Source organism: Aquarana catesbeiana, linkage group LG13 (genome assembly GCF_042186555.1).
Source record: "Aquarana catesbeiana isolate 2022-GZ linkage group LG13, ASM4218655v1, whole genome shotgun sequence".
In the NCBI taxonomy this organism is placed as follows: domain Eukaryota; kingdom Metazoa; phylum Chordata; class Amphibia; order Anura; family Ranidae; genus Aquarana; species Aquarana catesbeiana.
In genome coordinates this window covers 13922644-13945891 of record NC_133336.1, presented here as the reverse complement: position 1 = coordinate 13945891, position 23248 = coordinate 13922644, and the positions used below count along the sequence as shown (strand labels likewise).

The following is a 23248-nucleotide window of genomic DNA, read 5'->3' as shown; positions in this document are numbered from 1 at the left end:
ATGTAGAGGAGGAGGAGGAGGGGGGGGGATGAGGGGTATGTAGAGAGGGAGGGGGGGATGAGGGGTATGTAGAGGAGGAGGGGGGGGATGAGGGATGTAGAGGAGGAGGGGGGGGGAAGAGGGTATGTAGAGGAGGAGGAGGAGGGGGGGGGGATGAGGGGTATGTAGAGGAGGAGGAGGGGGGTGGGGATGAGGGGTATGTAGAGGAGGAGGAGGGGGGGGGATGAGGGGTATGTAGAGGAGGAGGAGGAGGGGGGGGGATGAGGGTATGTAGAGGAGGAGGAGGAGGGGGGGGGATGAGGGGTATGTAGAGGAGGAGGAGGGGGGGGGATGAGGGGTATGTGAGGAGGAGGAGGAGGGGGGGGGATGAGGGGTATGTAGAGGAGGAGGAGGAGGGGGGGGTATGAGGGGTATGTAGAGGAGGAGGAGGAGGGGGGGATGAGGGGTATGTAGAGGAGGAGGAGGAGGGGGGGGGATGAGGGGTTGTAGAGGAGGAGGAGGAGGGGGGGGATGGGTATGTAGAGGGAGGAGGAGGGGGGGGGGATGAGGGTATGTAGAGGAGGAGGAGGAGGGGGGGGGATGAGGGGTATGTAGAGGAGGAGGAGAGGGGGGGGATGAGGGGTATGTAGAGGAGGAGGAGGAGGGGGGATGAGGGGTATGTAGAGGAGGAGGAGGGGGGGGGGATGAGGGGTATGTAGAGGAGGAGGAGGGGGGGGGATGAGGGGTATGTAGAGGAGGAGGAGGAGGGGGGGGATGAGGGGTATGTAGAGGAGGAGGAGGGGGGGATGAGGGGATATGTAGAGGAGGAGGAGGGGGGGATGAGGGGTATGTAGAGGAGGAGGAGGAGGAGGGGGGGGGATGAGGGGTATGTAGAGGAGGAGGGGGATGAGGGGTATGTAGAGGAGGGGGGGGGGATGAGGGGTATGTAGAGGAGGAGGAGGGGGGGGATGAGGGGTATGTAGAGGAGGAGGAGGGGGGGGGATGAGGGGTATGTAGAGGAGGAGGGGGGGGGGGGGGGATGAGGGGTATGTAGAGGAGGAGGAGGGGGGGGATGAGGGGTATGTAGAGGAGGAGGGGGGGGGATGAGGGGTATGTAGAGGAGGAGGAGGGGGGGATGAAGGGGTATGTAGAGGAGGAGGAGGGGGGGATGAGGGGTATGTAGAGGAGGGGGGGGATGAGGGGTATGTAGAGGAGGGGAGGGGGGGGGATGAGGGGTATGTAGAGGAGGAGGGGGGGGGGGATGATGGGTATGTAGAGGAGGAGGAGGGGGGGGGGATGAGGGGTATGTAGAGGAGGAGGGGGGGGGGGGATGAGGGGTATGTAGAGGAGAGGAGGGGGGGATGAGGGGTATGGTAGAGGAGGAGGAGGGGGGGATGAGGGGTATGTAGAGGAGGGGGGGGGATGAGGGGGTATGTAGAGGAGGAGGAGGGGGGGGGATGAGGGGTATGTAGAGGAGGAGGAGGGGGGGGGGGATGAGGGGTATGTAGAGGAGGAGGAGGGGGGGGGGATGAGGGGTATGTAGAGGAGAGGAGGGGGGGGGATGAGGGGTATGTAGAGGAGGAGGAGGGGGGGGGGATGAGGGGTATGTAGAGGAGGAGGGGGGGGGATGAGGGGTATGTAGAGGAGGAGGGGGGGGGATGAGGGTATGTAGAGGAGGAGGGGGGGGGATGAGGGTATGTAGAGGAGGAGGGGGGGATGAGGGGTATGTAGAGGAGGAGGAGGGGGGGATGAGGGGTATGTAGAGGAGGAGGAGGGGGGGGATGAGGGGTATGTAGAGGAGGAGGAGGAGGGGGGGATGAGGGGTATGTAGAGGAGGAGGAGGGGGGGGATGAGGGGTATGTAGAGGAGGAGGAGGAGGAGGGGGGGATGAGGGGTATGTAGAGGAGGAGGAGGGGGGGGATGAGGGGTATGTAGAGGAGGAGGGGGGGGGATGAGGGGTATGTAGAGGAGGAGGGGGGGGGGATGAGGGTATGTAGAGGAGGAGGGGGGGGATGAGGGGTATGTAGAGGAGGAGGGGGGGGGATGAGGGGTATGTAGAGGAGGAGGGGGGGGGGATGAGGGGTATGTAGAGGAGGAGGAGGGGGGGGGATGAGGGGTATGTAGAGGAGGAGGATGGGGGGGGATGAGGGGTATGTAGAGGAGGAGGGGGGGGGGATGAGGGGTATGTAGAGGAGGAGGGGGGGGGGATGAGGGGTATGTAGAGAGGAGGAGGAGGGGGGAGATGAGGGGTATGTAGAGGAGGAGGGGGGAGATGAGGGGTATGTAGAGGAGGAGGGGGGGGGTATGAGGGGTATGTAGAGGAGGAGGGGGGGGGATGAGGGGTATGTAGAGGAGGAGGAGGGGGGGATGAGGGGTATGTAGAGGAGGAGGAGGGGGGGGATGAGGGTATGTAGAGGAGGAGGAGGGGGGGGATGAGGGGTATGTAGAGGAGGAGGGAGGGGGGGGGATGAGGGGTATGTAGAGGAGGAGGAGGAGGGGGGGGGATGAGGGGTATGTAGAGGAGGAGGAGGGGGGGGGGATGAGGGGTATGTAGAGGAGGAGGAAGGGGGGGGATGAGGGGTATGTAGAGGAGGAGGAGGGGGGGGGGGATGAGGGGTATGTAGAGGAGGAGGGGGGGGGGATGAGGGGTATGTAGAGGAGGAGGGGGGGGGGATGAGGGGTATGTAGAGGAGGAGGGGGGAGGGGATGAGGGGTATGTAGAGGAGGAGGGGGGGGGGATGAGGGGTATGTAGAGGAGGAGGGGGGGGGATGAGGGTATGTAGAGGAGGAGGGGGGAGGGGGAGGATGAGGGGTATGTAGAGGAGGAGGGGGGAGGGATGAGGGGTATGTAGAGGAGGAGGGGGGGGGATGAGGGGTATGTAGAGGAGGAGGGGGGGGGATGAGGGGTATGTAGAGGAGGAGAGGGGGGGATGAGGGGTATGTAGAGGAGGGGGGGATGAGGGGTATTTAGAGGAGGAGGAGGGGGGGGGGATGAGGGGTATGTAGAGGAGGAGGAGAGGGGGGGGGGGATGAGGGGTATGTAGCGGAGGAGGAGGGATGAGGGGTATGTAGAGGAGGAGGAGGGGGGGGGATGAGGGGTATGTAGAGGAGGAGGAGGGGGGGGGATGAGGGGTCTGTAGAGGAGGAGGAGGCGGGGGGGGGATGAGGGTATGTAGAGGAGGAGGAGGAGGGGGGGGATGAGGGGTATGTAGAGGAGGAGGAGGGGGGGGGGGATGAGGGGTATGTAGAGGAGGAGGAGGGGGGGATGAGGGGTATGTAGAGGAGGAGGAGGGGGGATGAGGGGTATGTAGAGGAGGAGGGGGGGGGATGAGGGGTATGTAGAGGAGGAGGAGGGGGGATGAGGGGTATGTCGAGGAGGAGGGGGGGGGGATGAGGGGTATGTAGAGGAGGAGGGGGGAGGGGAAAATGAGGAAGTGATCGGGTGTCAGATCTCTCTCGTACGATCAGATAGGCGGACATCTCACCTCCCGCACCGCCCCGTACACGTAGGTCCCGGGTCTCCTCCATCCTCCCCGATCAGATCACCGGCACTAGTCGCATCCAGCAGCCATCAGACCACCGGCCGGGCAGAGCCACCTGCTCGGGAAGCCGGGGGGGGGTTCGGTCCGCTGTCCGGATCCTCGGTGATCCCTCCTCCTCCCTCTCAGATATCAGCCGACAGAAATATAATATGGGGCCCCTAACCGCCCCCCAACCGCCGGGAAACACCGGGAGCCCGCACGACCTCCCCCTTCCTGGTTTGGTATGACCGGCGTGACGTCACGATAAGGACAGTCGCTGATATGACGTGTCCTGAGAGGGGGCGGGGCCTGCGAGGCCTGCGGCGCCATCATACTGGGGGGATCTCTATGGCAACCAGCTGCGCGCTCCATAGAACGTTCTTCACTGATATACAATGTATCCCCCCCCCCCCCCCACAGCTATGACCCCTCCCCCACACGGGTCACAGATCAACTTCTGATAACCTTTTTTTTTTTTTCTTTCACTCTGAAAATATGTTTTAACCACTTAAGGACCGAGCCTCTTTCTGAGATTTGTTGTTTACAAGTTAAAATCATTTTTTTTTTTTTTCTAGAAAATTACCTAGAACCCCCAAACATTATATATATATTCTTTCTAACACCCTAGAGAATAATTGCAATACTTTCTGTCACACCGTATTTGCGCAGCGGTCTTACAAGCGCAACTTTTTTTGGGGAAAAAAATCCACTTTTTTGAATTAAAAAAATAAGACAACAGTAAAGTTAGCCCAATTTTTTTTTTAATATGGTGAAAGGTAATGTTACGCCGAGTAAATTGATACCCAACATGTCACGCTTCATAGTTGCGCCCCGCTCGTGGAATGGCGACAAACTTTTACCCTTAACCACTTTCCTACCGGGCCAATCTGACTCTTCTCTCCTACATGTAAAAATCATCATTTTTTTTTTTGCTAGAAAATTACATAGAACTGCCAAACATTATATATGTTTTTTTTAGCAAGACCCTAGAGAATAAAATGGCGGTTGTTGCAACTTTTATCTCACACAGTATTTGCGCAGGAATTTTTCGAACGCGTTTTTTTTGGGAAAAAAACAGTTTTGTGTTTTAAAAAAAACAAAACGGTAAAGTTAGCCCAATGTTTTTGCATCTTGTGAAAGATGAAGTTACGCCGAGTAAATAGATACCTAACATGTCACGCTTCAAAATTGCACGCGCTCGTGGAATGGCGCCAATGTTTGGTACTTAAAAATCCCCATAGGCCACGCTTGAAATTTTTTTACTGGTTACATGTTTTGAGTTACAGAGGAGGTCTAGGGACATGATGATTGCTCTCGCTCTAACGTTCACGGCGACACCTCATATGTGTGGGTTTGAACACCGTTTTCATATGTGGGCGGGACTTACGTTTGCGTTCGCTTCTGCGTGCGAGCACACGGGGACAGTGGCACTTTAAAATTTTTATTTTTTTTTTTTTTTTATTGTTAATTATATTTTCTTTTTTTATTTTGACACTTTTTTGAAAAAAAAAAAAAAAATTGATCACTTTTATTCCTATCACAAGGAATGTAAACATCCCTTGTAATAGGAATATGACATGACAGGTCCTCTTTACAGTGAGATTTGGGGGTCAATAAGACCCCACATCTCACCACTAGGCTGGGAAGACTGAAATAAAAAATAAAAATAAAACGATCACTGCTTCCCAGCCGAAACGGCGCCGTTTTTTTGAATGGAGAGGCCGAGCGTGACGTCATAACATCGCGCCCGGCCTCCGATGATCATAGAGACTCCGGCGACCATCTGGTCCCTGCCGGAAATCTCTATGATCTACATCTGGCGCCGGCGGATCTGCTCTCCGCCTCACCGATCGTAACGGTGCGTTGGAACAAGCACCGGAGGGCGGCGGGGGGGGGTGGCCCCTCTCCCGCCACTGATGAAAGAGTTCTTCGCCGCAGAGACCACTATTATCGGACCGAACAAGAGGATACCAGGGTTATGGCAGCTAGCTGCTGCCATAACAACGATATCCCCCTTCAAAGTCAGGACGTATATTGGCGTGCGGTGGTCCGGAAGTGGTTAAAGGGATGAGGTGGCAACTCTAAGGTGGGACTTTCACGGGCTATCCGGGATGGTTGGGAGTCAGGTGATCGGGGCGGGACTTTCACGTTCTATCAGGGACGGTTGGGAGGTCAGGTGATCGGGGCGGGACTTTCACGGGCAATCTGGGACAGTTGGGAGGTCAGGTGATCGGGGCGGGACTTTCACGGGCAAAACGGGACGGTTGGGAGGTCAGGTGATCGGGGAGGGACTTTCACGGCAATCCGGACTGTTGGGAGGTCAGGTGATCGGGCGGGACTTTCATGGGCAATCCGGGACGGTTGGGAGGTCAGGTGATCGGGCGGGACTTTCATGGGCAATCCGGGACGGTTGGGAGGTCAGGTGATCGGGGCGGGACTTTCACGGGCAATCCGGGACGGTTGGAAGGTCAGGTGACCGGTGTGGGACTTTCACGGGCAATCCGGGACGGTTGGAAGGACAGGTTATGGGGGCGGGACTTTCACGAGCAATCCGGGACAGTTGGGAGGTCAGGTGATCGGGGCGGGACTTTCACGGGCAAAACGGGACGGTTGGGAGGTTAGGTGATCGGGGCTGGACTTTCACGACAATCCGGGACGGTTGGGAGGTCAGGTGATCGGGGAGGGACTTTCACGGCAATCCGGGACGGTTGGGAGGTCAGGTGATCTATGTTGTGTGCCACCTGGACGGCTGTCTGGGTGGACGTGTGTTGTATTGCCCCGGGCTGCTAGGCCGGAGTTGGGGCCTATCCCGGGCACACCTGGCTGCTAGGCTGTCTGAGGGCCTATCCAGCAGCAAGAGAGCAGCGCAGGGTTGGGATGCGGCCTGAAGTCCACCCAGAAGTGACGGTTCTGCCGGCTGGAGAACCTGTCGTGGTCGGAGGTAGAGGGGAAGCTGTCGCCAGTAAGGGATTAGGGTTGCCACCTGTCCAGGATTCACCCAGACAGTTCGGGTTTGGAATCATGCGTCTGGGTTTCAGACTTGACTGAAAACCGGACACATTATTCAGACTGGACTATGGCTTCCAGAAGGGTTGCTGGCTGCAGTTGTCTAAACTGAGAGTGTCTGTTACTCTTTCACAGCGCCTAAAGTCAACACTAACAAACCCACCCAACACACACACACGGACGGGAGAGGAGAGAGGGCTCAACATCCTCCCCCCCCTCCCCTACCCCTCTGTGTCTGCCCACACTCCAAATTTCCAGCCCCAACTTTCCTTTTCTGAGGCATAGAGCCGGGAATTGAAGTCCAGCAGCCTCACATACATCTAGATGAGAGGTGCTGACTGCCAAGGGGTGAGTGAGCTCACCATCCATCCCTGTCTGTGACTGAAGTCTCCCCCCTTCTCTCTCCTGCCTCTGAGTGAGTACATTAGGGTAAATCAGGGTTCTCAGAGCACCCCTTACATCAGAGTTCCCCTTTACACCAGAGGCCACAGTGTTCCCCCTTACATCAGAGTCCTCTCCGTACATCAGAGCTCTCAGTGTTCCCCCTTAAATCAGGGTTCCCAGAGCATCCCTAATGTTAGAGTCCCCAGAGTTCTCCCTTACATCAGAGTCTGCAGAGTCCCACCTTACAGTGAAAGGGAACTCTGTGGATTCAGATGTAAAAGGGGAACTCTGTGGACTCTGATGTAAAAGGGGAACTCTGTGGACTCTGATGTAAAAGGGGAACTCTGTGGAATCTGATGTAAAGGAGAACTCTGTGGAATCTGATGTAAAGGAGAACTCTGTGGACTCTGATGTAAAAGGGGAACTCTGTGGACTCTGATGTAAAAGGGGAACTCTGTGGAATCTGATGTAAAGGGAACTCTGTGGAATCTGATGTAAAGGGGAACTCTGTGGAATCTGATGTAAAGGGGGACTCTGTTATTACTTCATATTAATGGAAATGTTAGTTAATAGCAAAATATATGTATAGTTTATACTATAAAAAAAAAAATGCTGTGCGCCGCTAAAGTGTTCGGGTTTGACTTGAAGAAAAGGTGGTGACCCTAGTGAGGGACCATCCGCCTTATCACATTCACCAGGGACCACAGTGAGTAGCTGAAGTAAGTACCGGAGCAGAATTCTCACCAACCGGGCCGGTGAAGAATCGGGAAACTTCAGCAGGTGCCAAGCCAGGGACCCAACCAGAGGAGGTGACACTTGAGAAGTATCTGGAGTGCCAAGCCAGAGACCCAACCAGAGGAGGTGACACTTGAGAAGTATCTGGAGTGCCAAGCCAGAGACCCAACCAGTGGAGGTGACGCTTGTAGAGCAGTTTTGTGTGCCAAGCAGGGACCAGCGGGGTGAAGGTTGAGAAGTATCTGGAGTGCCAAGCCAGGGACCCAGCGGAGAAGCGGGGGGAGACACTTGAGGAAGATACTATGGTGAAGATTGGAGAGCTCCAGGGATTCGGTGGCAGTGAATCATCTAGTCCAGTGAGGGAGAGTGAGAGATCGGGAGCTCAGTGGGCTGAAGAACTACAAGAAGTGATTGTAGTGGAAGTGAAGGAACTGTTACAACTTGTGTTAGAAACTGTTATAGACTGTTGCCATAGGAGACAGCATTCCTACGCATGCAGATGCGGTGTCTTGCTGGATGCTTTTCCTGCATGGCTGTCCTCCTGTTGAGGTCTCAGTCTGCCAATTTACATTGCAACTACCTAAAGGTGTCCTTGCCCTAACCCTCTCTCCCAAAGTTCTGTTTAAGAGAAATAAAATCTCTTTGCATTCAAGAAGTGTCTGGCGCCCATGAGTCTACGTCACGCTACACCACTATGCCTTACAACCCACTCTATATGGAAGGATGCTCTTGGCTCTGGAGGTTCTCATTAGACTGAAGGAGGCCGGGGACCTCCCTACATCAGTTTAGCGATAACTGTGAATAATGGGCGGAGAATTACTGATCTCACTCTGCAATATGTAACATGGGCAGCGAAAGCAACATTTTCAGGTGTAAGTACCCCCGACACATGGAAATGTCAGTTGTGTGCACAGGTACCAATGGTGACAATCAGACGAGGGTTGGCACCTTTTAAGCTACTAAACCCGAACACTTTAGTGGTGCATGGCAATTTTTTTTTTTTTGGTTAATTCTCCTTTAAGGGGTGTGGCAGGGGGCGTGGCCTATGCCTACATACATTTGCTAGTAGGTGTCCCTCATTCCCATCTTAAAATGTTGGGAGGTATGGGGGTCAGTGTCACACCTCCATAATTTAGGGGTCCCCCATTAGATCGGAGTCCCCTTATATCAGCGCTCCCCTTAGAGATTGAAATTGAAATAATGCAGCACAACCTTCCCCTTTAATTATATTAATTCGTATATGAAAAAAGAATTGTGAATGATGGTGGAAACTCCCCCCCCCCCAGGGTAATCCAATTATTAATACACTCCAATCTTATTTAACCACTTCCGGGTCAGCCGCCTCAGTTATACTGCGGCAGGTTGGCTCCCCTGTGTGAGTCGTCGTAGCTGTACGGCGGCTCTTTATGATGCCTGAAGCCTGTCTTCGGGGCCGATGCGAGTGCCGGAGGGCGCAATGACCGACGGACACCCGCAATCGCTGGTGACAGAAGGAGACCAGGGATGTGTGTAAACACACACACATCCCCATACTCTCAGGGGAGAGGAGAGAGATCGTGTGTTCATACTAAGTATGAACAGCGATCTCTCTCTCCTCCTTTAGTCAGTCCCATCCCCCTACAGTTATAACACATCCAGGGAACACAGTTAACCCTTCTCTTGACAGAGAGGGAGTGGCTGACAGAGAGGGGGGGTGGCTGACAAAGAGGGGGGTGGGTGACAGAGATGGGGGTGGGTGACAGAGAGGGGGGTGGGTGACAGAGAGAGGGGGGCTGACAGAGATGGGGGGCTGAGAGAGAGGGGGGGCTGACAGAGGGGGGCTGACAGAGATGGGGGGATGAGAGAGAGGGGGGCTGACAGAGAGGGGTGGCTGACAGAGAGGGAGTGGCCTGACATGAGGGGGTGGGCTGACAGAGAGGGGTGGCTGACAGAGAGGGAGTGGCCTGACATAGAGGGGGGTGGGCTGACAGAGAGGGAGTGGACTGACATAGAGGGGGGTGGGCTGACAGAGAGGGAGTGGCCTGACATAGAGGGGGGTGGGCTGACAGAGAGGGGTGGGCTGACAGAGAGGGAGTGGCCTGACATAGAGGGGGGGTGGGCTGACAGAGAGGGAGTGGCCTGACATAGAGGGGGGTGGGCTGACAGAGAGGGGTGGGCTGACAGAGAGGGAGTGGCCTGACATAGAGGGGGGTGGGCTGACAGAGAGGGAGTGGCCTGACATAGAGGGGGTGGGTTGACAGAGGGGGGCTGACAGAGAGGGGGTGGGTTGACAGAGGGGGGGCTGACAGAGAGGGGGTGGGTTGACAGAGGGGGGCTGACAGAGAGGGGGTGGGCTGACATAGAGGGGAGTGGCCTGACATAGAGGGGGGTGGGCTGACAGAGAGGGGTGGCTGACAGAGAGGGAGTGGCCTGACATAGAGGGGGGTGGGCTGACAGAGAGGGAGTGGCCTGACATAGAGGGGGGTGGGCTGACAGAGAGGGAGTGGCCTGACATAGAGGGGGGTGGGTTGACAGAGGGGGGCTGACAGAGAGGGAGTGGCCTGACATAGAGGGGGGTGGGCTGACAGAGGAGGGGGGTGAGAGGGCAGATGAGAAAGACCTCAGTGAGAAGACACACAGCGCATGCCCAGGCAGGGAGGCGGGACTCCGGGTGGCCTCTACATACGACAAGCTCCACCGGGCCAATCACAGACCCTCATGTCCACCGCCCGCACGTGACCCATTCAGCCAATCACAGGGCGCCAGCTACCCATGGCTGAGCTGGGCTCGGAGCGCACAGGCAGTATGTCTGGGACAGTGTAACATTGATGACGGGCATGAGAATTGGGACACGCCGCTCTAGATGCTGCGGCCAGGGCCACTGGTCACAGGACGGTTGAACTGTTGCTTTATGTGTCCGGGTTTCAGGCGGTTGAAACCCGGGCACAAGTGTCAAAACCCGGCCTGTCCGGGTCAAAACTGGACAGGTGGCAACCCTAAATCAGACCCCGCACCCCCACTCCATCGCAAAGACAATTGCGCAGGTCAGCCAGTGGTGTGACCCGTTGGATGGGGGATGGGGATCTCACATCTTGCAGTCTATGGGCAGATTTTCTTGTAGCTCCCACAGATTTCATCACTTATTTTTCTGCTTCATTTATTGTATTCTTATCTACTCTACATCCTCCTCCTGATCCGGTCATTTCTTTAATTCAACAAACATTCTCCACTTTACTCACAATAGAGCCGCAATTAATTATTAACCCCGACCCCCCCACCCCCCCGCCAACCACAAAGTGCGAGGATACGCCAGATTACGTTCTATGGGAATCGCATCAAGATGCCCGCAGAAGAGCTTAGAGGAGTTACCTGCCTGTCATGCCAACCTTCTGGCTTCCAGGACTTTATTATAGTCACTGACCCCGAAAGAGCAGACCAGGACTTCTGACTTTACCCGCAGTTTCAATTTAACGCTCTTTAATGTACACAATTTAACGCACTGAAACACGTGTCCAGGTTCCGCATAATGAAGAATAGTGTCTGACTCTGCTCCCAAACCTGCAGTGCAGTGTGCAAAATGCTCCAAGTACTAAAGCTACTGGAACATCATGGGAGCCAGGAAACCGGCATTTCCAGAAGTAGGAGGTGTCCCTTATGGTAGTCTGCAGATTTTGTTGTTGTTCCCCTCTCTCTTCTTTCTCTCCCTCCCCCTTTCACACTCTCCCCCTCTCCTCCTTCCTCCACCCCTCTCTCTCTTCTCTCACTCTACCCCCCACTTTCTCCCCCCCACTTTCTCCCCCCCACCTCTCCCTCCCCCCCTCTTCTCACCCCCCTCACTCCCCCCCCTCTGTCTCTCTCTCTCTCACCTTGTCTCTCCTCTCTCTCCTTCTCTCTCTCTCTCTCTCTCTCTCTCTCATCCCCCTCTATCTCTGCCCCCCTTCTCCCCCCTCTCTCACCTCTCCCCCCTTTCTCTCTCGATCTCCCTCTTTGCCCCACTCTCTCTCTCTTCTCGCCCCCCCCTCTTCTCTCTCTCTCCCCCTCCCTATCTATTCTTACTCCCCTCCCCACTCCCATCCCCTTTATCTCTATCTCTCTGTCCCCTTGTTTCTCCCTCTCCCTCTCTCTCCCCTTCTCTTGTCTCTCTCTTACCCCCACCCTTTTCTCTTCTCCCCCTCTCTCTCCTCCTCTCTCTCCCCCCCCTCTCCCCCCTCTTGTCTCTCCCCCTTTTGCTCTTATCCCCCTCTCTTCTCTCTCTCCCCCCCGCTCTCATCTCTCCCCCCTTTTTCTCTTCCACCCCTCTCTCCTCTCTCTATCTTTATCCCCCCCTCTCTCTCACCCCTCTGTCTCCCCCTCTCTCTCTCCCCCATCTCTCTACCTCCCACTCTTGTCTCTCCCCCTTTTTTTCTTCTCCCCCTCTCTTCTCTCTCCTTTCTCTCTCTATCTTTCTCTCCCCCCCTTTCTCCCCCTCTCTCCTCTCTCTCTCTCTCCCCCCCTCTCTGTACACACATTCTCCGCAGGGACTATATATAACACATCCAGCACTCTCCATGTGGTCTCTCTCTTACCTCCTCTGCTGTCTCACAATTGTCCATCTGAATAATTTCGGATTACAGATTGTGTCCCCCCCCAGTACGGGGCAGAGGGGACACACTGGGTGCCCAGAGGGTGAGGTGTGACCGCCGGGTCAGCGCTGTAAGTGGATCCTTCCTGCCTGCTGGGGATTTGCGCAGTGCCAGCTGGGGGTGACACCGGTGGATTAATAACCAGCAACCAAGAGGTCGTAATCTACTACAGCAAACATAGGGAGTCACATGTCGGGGGAGGGGGGGTGACACGCGTATCAATCATACAATGTACTACATGAACTGTAATGAACTCTGATATCCTCTATACAGGAGAGGAAATTAGAATTTATGTCCAAATGATTCGATGATCAGAACTTGGCAGAAGACGCCCTAAATAACTGGAACACCCAACACTGACAGTTCAGGGGATACTGGAATTTGGAGGGCTCAGTAAGCCAATGGCGTTATATCTCTCATTGATACCAGTGGGGGACAGTGGGGGACATAGGGGCAGGAATTTTTTTTCAGCAGGAACGCAGGGGAATGTAGTTCTGGGACCTCCAGCACTGAATGTATTTTATGGCAAGGGTGTGCTGGAGGATCTATTGATGCTGGCTGCTGGGGGGATCTATCTTCGCTGCTGGGGGATCTATTTTTGCTGGTGGGGATTCTATTGTTGCTGGGTAGGTCAATTGTTGCTGGTGTGGGGGGGGGGGGGGGCTTATGTTGCTGGGAAGGCTCTGCTGGAGGATCTATTGATACTGGCTGCTAGGAGATCTGTTGTTGCTGGTGGGGGTAGATTGTTGCTGGGAGGTCAAGTCTGCTGTTGTGTGGGGGGCTCTATTATTGCTGGGGTGGGGTCGCACTTTGCTTGGGGCAACTACAATAGTAACGATTTTAAAAGAATCCGAAATAACTAAACAAAATGTCCAAGTTTTTCAATCTAATTCAAATTCAGATAGTTTTCAAATAGAATTCAAATTTCCAAAGAGAATAAAATAAAATAGAAAATAAAGGAATAGAATAGAGAAGAATTGAATGGAATAGAAAAGAACTGAAGAGAAAATGAAATTGAATATAATAGAGTAAAACAGACCAGAATATGAAATAAAAGATTAGTAAATAAAATAGAATAGAAAATAAAAGAACAGGATCAAATAGAAAAGAAAAGAAAGGAATAAAACAAAATAGAATAGAATAAAATAGAAAAAATATAACCATTTTCTGAAAATAACGAAATAAAATTTGCAAGTTTTCCAATCTAATTTAAATTCGGATAGTTTTCAAATCAATTTCAAATTTCCAAAGAGAATAAAATAAAATAGAAAATAAAGGAATAGAATAGAAAAGAATTGAATAGAATAGAAAAGAACTGAAGAGAAAATTAAATAGAATATAATAGAGTAAAACAGAACAGAATATGAAATAAACAATTAGGAAATAAAATAGAATAGAAAATAAAAGAACAGGATCAAATAGAATAGAAAATAAAGGAATAGAACAAAATAGAATAGAATAAAATACAAAGAATATAACCATGATTCTCACAATAACGAAACAAAATTTCCAATTTTTCCAATCTAATTCAAATTTCAAATCGAATTCAAATCGAATTCAAATTTCCAAAGAGAATAAAATAAAATAGAAAATAAAGGAATAGAATAGAAAATAATTGAATAGAGTAGAAAAGAACTGAAGAGAAAATTAAATAAAATATAATAGAGTAAAACAGAACAGAATATGAAATAAAAGATTAGAAAAAAATAGACTAGAAAATAAAAGAACAGGATCAAATAGAATAGAAAATAAAGGAATAGAACAAAATAGAAAAGAATATAACCATTTTCTGAAATTTGCATTAATCAAAATTCGATTAGATGAGAAAAGAATAGAAAATAAAATAATAAAATAGAATACAAAAAAGAATAGAATAGAAAGAATATAACCATTTCCCAAAATTTGAATATAATAAATTAAAATCAAATAGAAAAGAATAGATTAGAATAGAATAGTAAATAAAAGAATAGAATTGACTAGGATAGAAAATAAACAAATAGAATAGGATAAAATAGAACAATAGAAAAGAATGAAATAGAAAGAATATAACTATTTTCCGAAATTCGAATTTTGAATAGAAATAGAATAAAATAGAAAGAATATAACCATTTTCTGAAATTTGCAATAATTTAAATTTGAATAGAATAGAAAAGAATAGAAAATAAAATTGAATAAAGAAAAAAAAAAAAAGAATCAAATAAAAAGATTATAACCATTTCCCAAAATTTGAATATAATAAATTCAAATCGAATAGAAAAGAATAGATTAGAATAGAATAGTAAATAAAAGAATAGAATTGACTAGAATAGAAAATAAATTAATAGAAAAGAATATGATAGAAAATAAAAGAATAGAATAGAAAAATCAATAGAATATAATGGAATAGAAAGAATATAACCATCTTCCAAAATTCTAATTTTGACTATAATAAATTCAATTAGGAATGGAATACGATTCAAATGCAATTAAATTGGAATTAGAATTGAATTTGAATTTGAATCTAATTCGGAAAATTCGAATCAATTAGAATTCGAATAAATGAAACGAATCCCGAAAATGAATTGAACAAATTTAATGAATTTAAAGTGGACTTCCACCCACTTTTACAACTCTTCAGCATCCCTCACTAAACTGTGCACTGTAAACGAATTGGATATTTTTTTATTTTTTTTCTCAGCACCTACTGTATATCTGCTGTATTCATTTTTCACTTCCTCCTCCCTGGCCGCGGCCCATCGCATCATTTCCTGTTTGCAATGCCTTCTGGGAAGGGGCGGCAACTTCCTCTGACACTGCCGTTGCTATGGAAACCTGACCTAAAACCTATTACACTGCTTGTGCTGCACTGAGCATGTGCGAGATCTGCAAGGATGGGATCCAGGAAGAAATACAGTCTGGCTTCAGATGCCCACACTTAAGATGGCCACGGCCTGCTGTAAGTTTATAAAATAACAAACTACTGCTATAAACTAACAAAACAGACCTTAGTTTACAGACTAACTTTACTAGAATACATGAAGCTTGTGTATTATAGGGGGATTTTTATTTAAAAAGTATAATTTCGGCCGGAACACCACTTTAACTAAACAAATTTATGTAAATAACAAATCAAATCGAAACTTTTTTTTTTTTTTTTTCTGTTCTGCACATGTCTAGTATGGTAATATGAATGTTACATAGTTACACAGTTAAAAAAGTCCATTCATTTCAACCAACATCATGGAAAAAAACCACACACACAAATAGAAAACCTCCATATATACACAATCCTATATCCACAGTTGATCCAGAGGAAGGCAAACAAAAAAAACCCCAATAAAGCATGATCCAATTTACTCCAGGAGGAAAAAAAAAATTCCTGATCCCCCCAACAGGCAATTGGATATTCCCTGATGTCCCACACATTTGCATAACCGTCACAAATAATCCCCATATTTTGCCTAATACGTTTATTTCCTATGAGCATCAGCGCCATCTAGCGGCCATAATGCAGGACCTTCCTGATATATCTCAATAGAAAAAAAATACAGTATTATGGCCACTAGATGGAGCTGTCGATCATGCTGAAATAAAAAAAAATGTGCATTACCTTCCTGACATGACTTGTATAGGCCGAGCGGACAGGAGCGATGATGTCATTGTAGCTTTCTTGGGATCGTAGCCATATTTTCTTCAGGAAAAGCGCAATTTCTGCTGTAGTAAAGACACAATAATGTCAGATTTTTTACTACTCTAATAAATGGTTTATTGGTCTAGGAAAGGCAGTAAAAATAAACTGACCTAAATTCCTTACTGACATCATCACATAGAAGGAAACGATCATTTATATGCAGAATAACAAGAACTATTTCCGTCTGATGTCACGGGCAACTGAATGACTTTGTTGGGCCAAAGGCTTTAAAAATAGGAAAGTTCCCTCAAAATGACTTTAACCTCTTGTTTATCGGGCAAATTTAGAAATTTTTCACACATATGTTAAAATCAGTTTTTTTTTTTGCTAGGAATTACTTTAAACCTCCAAATAATTATAGATTTTCTGAAAGAAACCCTGAAGAACAAAATAGTAGCAGTTGCAATTTCTTCATGTTACGGTATTTGTATATTTCCAGGAAAAAAATTCACTAAAATTAATTTTAGCGCATACACAATATTTTAGCCAAATTTTTTGATAAAATATAAAAGATGGGGTTGCAAAAGAGTAAATAGATACCCAACATGTACAGCGCTCACCCCATCTAGGTCGCGGACGGCTGCTTCCCCTGCGTCTCCTCCTCCTCTGCATCACGGCGTCTTCCACCGTGTGTCTCCTTCGTCCTCCTCCTAGGCGGCCAATAGGATAATTTCTCCTCTCGGCCAATTTGGTGTGATGGATCTCAGGACCCGCTTCCTGATTGGCCGGGAGGAGAATCAGGAAGAGAGTAGCGAATATTAATTTGCTATTGTCACACAACTGGGTGGGCTTGGGGCACAGTGCTGTGCGCCCCAAGCCCAACCTTTTTTGAAGCCAATTAGAGCCTCGGGCTCTAATCATGTGCTTCTAAAAAAACAAAAACAATTGGAATTCATGTGTCCGGCACCCTGCATGGAGATTAGGGACCGGGCACATGAATTAGGTGGGCCGCACCCCTGTGCCTCATGTGGACAGGCCGCCACTGCTCTTCACTATATCAAAGCTTCTTAGCACAGTCCTTCTAGTAGCAGCTAGAGCAGGGAGTCTCAAACTGGTGGCCCTCCAGATGTTGCAGAACTACAAGTCCCATCATGCCTCTGCCTGAGGGAGTCTTGCTTGTAACTGTCCACCTTGCAATGCCTCAAGGGAGTTGTAGTTTTGCAACAGCTGGAGGGCCACCAGTTTGAGACCCCTGAGCTAGAGAATTTAACAGCACTAAGACTCCCCACCCAGCATCCACAGGCCTGTACTCACAATGTCCTTGGAGCTCTCTGCCAACCTAGGTAGCTCTTCAGTGAGAGCGCCAAAAAAAAATATCCTTAGTGAAGTCACGTGAGCAGGCTCAAAGATTCTCAAGAAATAGGCCTCCCAGGCTCTGCCACATCTGGGACCTCGATAAACACATGCAGAACTTCAGCTGGGCTGCCTGGAAAGGGCAGCGGCCCTTTAGGCTGAGAACTTCTACTGCTGGACAGGAACAGGGCAGCTCCAGGCTTCTGACTATTTATGGTCACTCCCGGTCACCATCTGGGCAATCTCCCCACGGGGCAACATAAATATTCAAGCTGCTTATTTGCTTCATCCAACCCAGTTATTTTCCAAACTATCCAGAAGGCAGGGGGATGAAGTCAAACCCACAGCCAGGTAAACTCAGAGCAGACCAGAGCAATCACACACTGCTCCACTGATTTTAGAGGAGCCGAAAAGAACTAAATATATCTAACTAACCTAGAAACCTATTTTGGTGGGTGCTACATCCAACCCCCGCCAAAAAAGGGCCCTGTCCCCATAAGTCATACAAAAAAATGCTCTTGTTACCAAGAGCGGGTTATCCCACGATAACGAGGAAGGGAATAGGAAGTAAACAGGACAACATTTACGTTTGGCATTCCATATGGTAAGCAGAAAATAATGTGGATCACAGTACAAAAAAGTACCACAAATAAATGCAAAGTCTATTCATTAAAGGGGTTGTAAACCCTCATGGTTTTGCATTTTGTGCATTAAGGTGAAAAACCTTCTGTAGTGCTGCAGCCCTCCAGCCCCCCCCCCCCCCGGTTTACTTACCTGAACGCTGTCTTCCTCCGGCCGGGAATGAGCACACCAACTCTAGCTGGTGTCTTGGGTCCTGATTGGATAGATTTATAGCAGTGCAGCCATTGGCGGGCGCTGGGGGGGGCGGGGCCGAGTCCTGCTTTGTGTGTGAATACACGCAAAAGCAGAACTCGGGAGCGGGCCTCCACGGGTGTCCACCAAGGAGAGCGCTTCTCCAACATGGACACCCGATGCAGGGAGGAGCTACCAGTGCCACCGGGGGACCCCAGAAGTGATAGATCGGGGCCACTCTCTGCAAAACAAACTGCACAGTGGAGGTAAGTATACCATGTTTGTTATTTAAAAAAAAACAAAAAAGAGGGTTTACAACCCCTTTAAGTAGACAACTGATACCCATGTCAGGATCGCGCCCAGGTGTCCAAATATTACAACCTATACATATATTTAGCCTAACTGGGTAGAGCCCTACCGCGGTCTAAACACAAAACGTTAGTGCATTAGAAAACAAGTCATAGTGCAAAGCTGCAATGTTGTTCCCCTGCAAGAGAGTTATTAAGGCATTTAAACAATACCTCATAAAGTTGAAGCATTATCTCCTCAAATATAACCCTCCAATAAATCAACAGTACATTACATAATATTTTAAAGTCCATGAACATTGTTCTTCAGCAACATTGCCACCTATTGGCCAAATTAATGACGTGTCCCCAATGTAAGTCACAAGGCCTATTTTTTATGATCAAAAATAGATACAAGTCTTGCCACATCGTTCTCTTCCAGAGCCCTGGAATGAAACAGAAAGATACATCCTGACTATCCTAAAAAAAAAAATATAGGTAAGTATAATCTATACTATTTACGTTTCCTGCACAAACAGCACTATTTCTTTGATAGGGGCATTGGTTCATCTATGAACCTTCTTATCAATCTGTTGTCTCTGCGAGCCCAGAGTCCAAGTCAAGAACAGATAACTTCCCCAGAACAATGTAATAGTTCCTTAGTGAGTGTAGAGGATCCCCTGCTGTGAAAATGTGATGGCAGCAAAGGCAGGGAATGTTGACCCTCCAATTCTGTAGGCAAGGGTTCAAACACTTTTGGGGGGGGGGCAACAAATCTGGCCAGTCAGTAATAAAGGTGGAGGGTCCCCTCCGTAAGAGGAGGCATGCTTCTTCACAAACTGCTTAGGCAGCTGCCAACAGGTTGGTTGCTCCCTGTATTGAACAATTACTCAGTTTGTAAAGAATAAAATGTAATCCTGCATTCTTCAGGAATAAAAGCAAAGGGCCCCCCTCCCCCCCCCGCAAACTTGAAGAACGGGAAAGCAGATAAAGGAGCAACTTTCACCGTGCTTCGGGCAACAATGTAGCTCTAAAACAGGAAGAAAACACAATGTCCAGCGGTAGCCTTTGCGCACATTCCAGCAGTTGTGAGATCGCTTCTATGTTTGCTGCAATCTGAGGTGTAACTGTACATTTAGAACTGCAGGCGTTGTAGGGGACGCCACTCTCTGGGCATCCTTCCCACGCTGTGTCTGATGCATCCGAGGAGCCCCAGCCCCCTCCTTCCTCCTCTAGGGACTCGAACTTGGCCCCAAACTTGGCGACCCCCAACTGTCACTCCCTACTGGCTCGCCTTGTATGACTGTAGTATCTGGATCCTTCTGTGTAGAGGTGATAGGGGTGATGGCAGCTGCAGGCCTCTCTTTGGCAGCCTCCTCCAGTCCTGGCATCATCATAGTACTGTGCTCAGGTGCTGATAACACCACCTTCCTCAAGGCGATCATCCCGCTTCTGCCCCGGGTATACCCAATTGTCTTCTTGCCAACCCCAAGGTTGCACCAGTATTTATCTGCTGGACCACTTCCACCAGCCTCACTTCTCATAGGGGTTGGGTGGCTGAACTCCGGCACTTTCGTACAATAGCCGGTGTCCCAGTTCACAGCGAGGATACTTGGGGGGCAGACTTCTTGCCTCCCCACAGTGATCACAGCGACTCCAGGCTTCCATATCAGCGGCCACCTTCCTGCACCCATCACCCGTAGACTATTGCAATGTGCTCAGACCGCTGTGAGGTACATAGGGCCAACTGTTGTATTAGTGAGCAACTCCACCTGCAGCTCCACCAGATACCCTCAAGCGGCATCGCTCTGGGTGGTCATCATGGTCTGGTGACTGGAAAATCGGATGTGCGCCGCCATCTTGGTGCCCTCACTCCACATGTTGCCCACACTCTGAACAATTCTCCTTCTCTCACTTCTGCACTCTACCCGTGCAGCTCCAAACTTCGCTCCTTTTCCTGGGACACACGTCACAACTTGCCCCTCCCCTCGGGGGCCCACTGGCACCATTTTTCCTGCACGCCTTCTTGTCCATTCAGAAATACGCTTGCGACTGACAGTCCTCTTCACTGTAAAGCCGCAATTTTTTGCTGCAACGGCTGTTTGCAGTCGCCCTCTCTTGCACAAATATGCACTGATCAGTCCACAAAGCACCCCCAGCTCACAATCACCACCAGTCACACAATCTGTAATCCAGATAACTTTGAATTATGGCCCTAGAAGTACTTGTCAAAACCCAGTGAACTAAAAAGTGAACCGTGAAATCACAGCACATGGAAAAAACGGGTATGGTAATGGACCAACCTCTGAAGAGGAAGGGCCTAAACATAGGCGTGCACACAGGGTGTGCCGGTTGTGCGTGGGCACACCCTAATCATCCTGTGCAATGCAGATTTCCCCTGCTGAACGCCCCTACCTCAGTGGGAGCTGAGGCTACAGAGAAAGAGACTGGAGATTTTCTTTCTTCAGTCCCTTTCTCTGCTATTTCACCAAAGCTCCTCAATGGGGCTCCTAAAAAATTGTAAAAAAAAAATGATATTGTAAAAAATAATTAAAGGAAAAAATAAAATTGTAAAAATTAATAACAACATAAAGTAATAAAAGCAAAAAACTACCGACACCAGTCTCATCCCTACTGATACCCTCCACTGCTCTACTGACACCGTCCACTGCTCTACTGACACCGTCCACTGCTCTACTGACACCGTCCACTGCTCTACTGACACCGTCCTCTGCTCTACTGACACCATCTACTGCTCTACTGACACCGTCTACTGCTCTACTGACACCGTCCACTGCTCTACTGACACCGTCCTCTGCTCTACTGACACCGTCCTCTGCTCTACTGACACCATCCACTGCTCTACTGACACCATCTACTGCTCTACTGACACCGTCTACTGCTCTACTGACACCGTCCACTGCTCTACTGACACCCTCCACTGCTCTACTGACACCATCCACGACCCTACTGACACCCTCCACTGCTCTACTGACACCATCCACGACCCTACTGACACCCTCCACTGCTCTACTGACACCATCTGCTGCTCTACTGACACCATCTGCTGCTCTACTGACACCATCCACTGCTCTACTGACACCCTCCACTGCCCTACTGACACCATCCGCTGCTCTACTGACACCATCCACTGCTCTACTGACACCCTCCACTGCCCTACTGACACCCTCCACTGCTCTACTGACACCGTCCACTGCTCTACTGACACCCTCCACTGCTCTACTGTTACCATCCACTGCTCTACTGACACCCTCCACTGCTCTACTGACACCATCCATGGCCCTACTGACACCCTCCACTGCCCTACTGACACCATCTGCTGCTCTACTGACACCGTCCACTGCTCTACTGACACCATCCACTGCTCTACTGACACCATCCACTGCCCTACTGACACCATCCGCTGCTCTACTGACACCCTCCACTGCTCTACTGACACCATCCGCTGCTCTACTGACACCGTCCACTGCTCTACTGACACCGTCCTCTGCCCTACTGATACCATCCACTGCCCTACTGACACCATCCACTGCTCTACTGACACCATCCACTGCCCTACTGATACCATCCACTGCCCTACTGACACCGTTCTCTGCCCTACTGATACCATCCGCTGCTCTACTGACACCATCCACTGCTCTACTGACACCGTCCTCTGCTCTACTGACACCATCTACTGCTCTACTGACACCATCCACTGCTCTACTGACACCGTCCACTGCTCTACTGACACCCTCCACTGCTCTACTGACACCATCCACGGCCCTACTGACACCCTCCACTGCTCTACTGACATCGTCCTCTGCTCTACTGACACCATCTGCTGCTCTACTGACACCGTCCACTGCTCTACTGACACCTTCCACTGCTCTACTGACACCATCCACTGCCCTACTGACACCATCCGCTGCTCTACTGACACCATCCACTGCTCTACTGACACCCTCCACTGCCCTACTGACACCCTCCACTGCTCTACTGACACCGTCCACTGCTCTACTGACACCCTCCACTGCCCTACTGACACCTTCCACTGCCCTACTGACACCATCCATGGCCCTACTGACACCCTCCACTGCTCTACTGACATCGTCCTCTGCTCTACTGACACCATCCACTGCTCTACTGACACCTTCCACTGCCCCACTGACACCATCCATGGCCCTACTGACACCCTCCACTGCTCTACTGACACCATCCACTGCCCTACTGATACCATCCGCTGCTCTACTGACACCATCCACTGCTCTACTAATACCATCCACTGCCCTACTGACACCATCCACTGCCCTACTGACACCGTCCACTGCTCTACTGACACCATCCACTGCTCTACTGACACCGTCCTCTGCTCTACTGACACTGTCCACTGCTCTACTGACACAGTCCACTTCTCTACTGACACCTTCCACTGCTCTACTGACACCAATCTCTGCTCTACTGACACCATCCACTGCTCTACTGACACCAATCTCTGCTCTACTGACACCATCCACTGCCCTACTGACACCATCCACTGCTCTACTGACACCATCCACTGCTCTACTGACACCGTCCACTGCTCTACTGACACCATCCACTGCTCTACTGACACCGTCCTCTGCTCTACTGACACTGTCCACTGCTCTACTGACACAGTCCACTTCTCTACTGACACCATCCACTGCTCTACTGACACCAATCTCTGCTCTACTGACACCATCCACTGCTCTACTGACACCAATCTCTGCTCTACTGACACCATCCACTGCTCTACTGACACCGTCCACTGCTCTACTGACACCATCCACTGCCCTACTGACACCAATCTCTGCTCTACTGACACCAATCTCTGCTCTACTGACACCATCCACTGCTCTACTGACACCGTCCACTGCTCTACTGACACCATCCACTGCTCTACTGACACCGTCCACTGCTCTACTGACACCGTCCACT

The 23248-nt window shown here is 50.1% G+C and overlaps 1 protein-coding gene across 1 annotated transcript in view; it reads right to left on the bottom strand.

Annotated features, from left to right (window-relative positions):
• Positions 1 to 23248, bottom strand: part of LOC141117108 (melanoma inhibitory activity protein 2-like) — a gene marked incomplete in the record, with an annotated part of 86209 nt that overhangs the window by 45419 nt on the left and 17542 nt on the right. Inside the window, 1 exon segment of the mRNA XM_073609730.1 lies at positions 15816 to 15919. Coding sequence (XP_073465831.1) covers positions 15816 to 15919 — 104 coding nt within the window.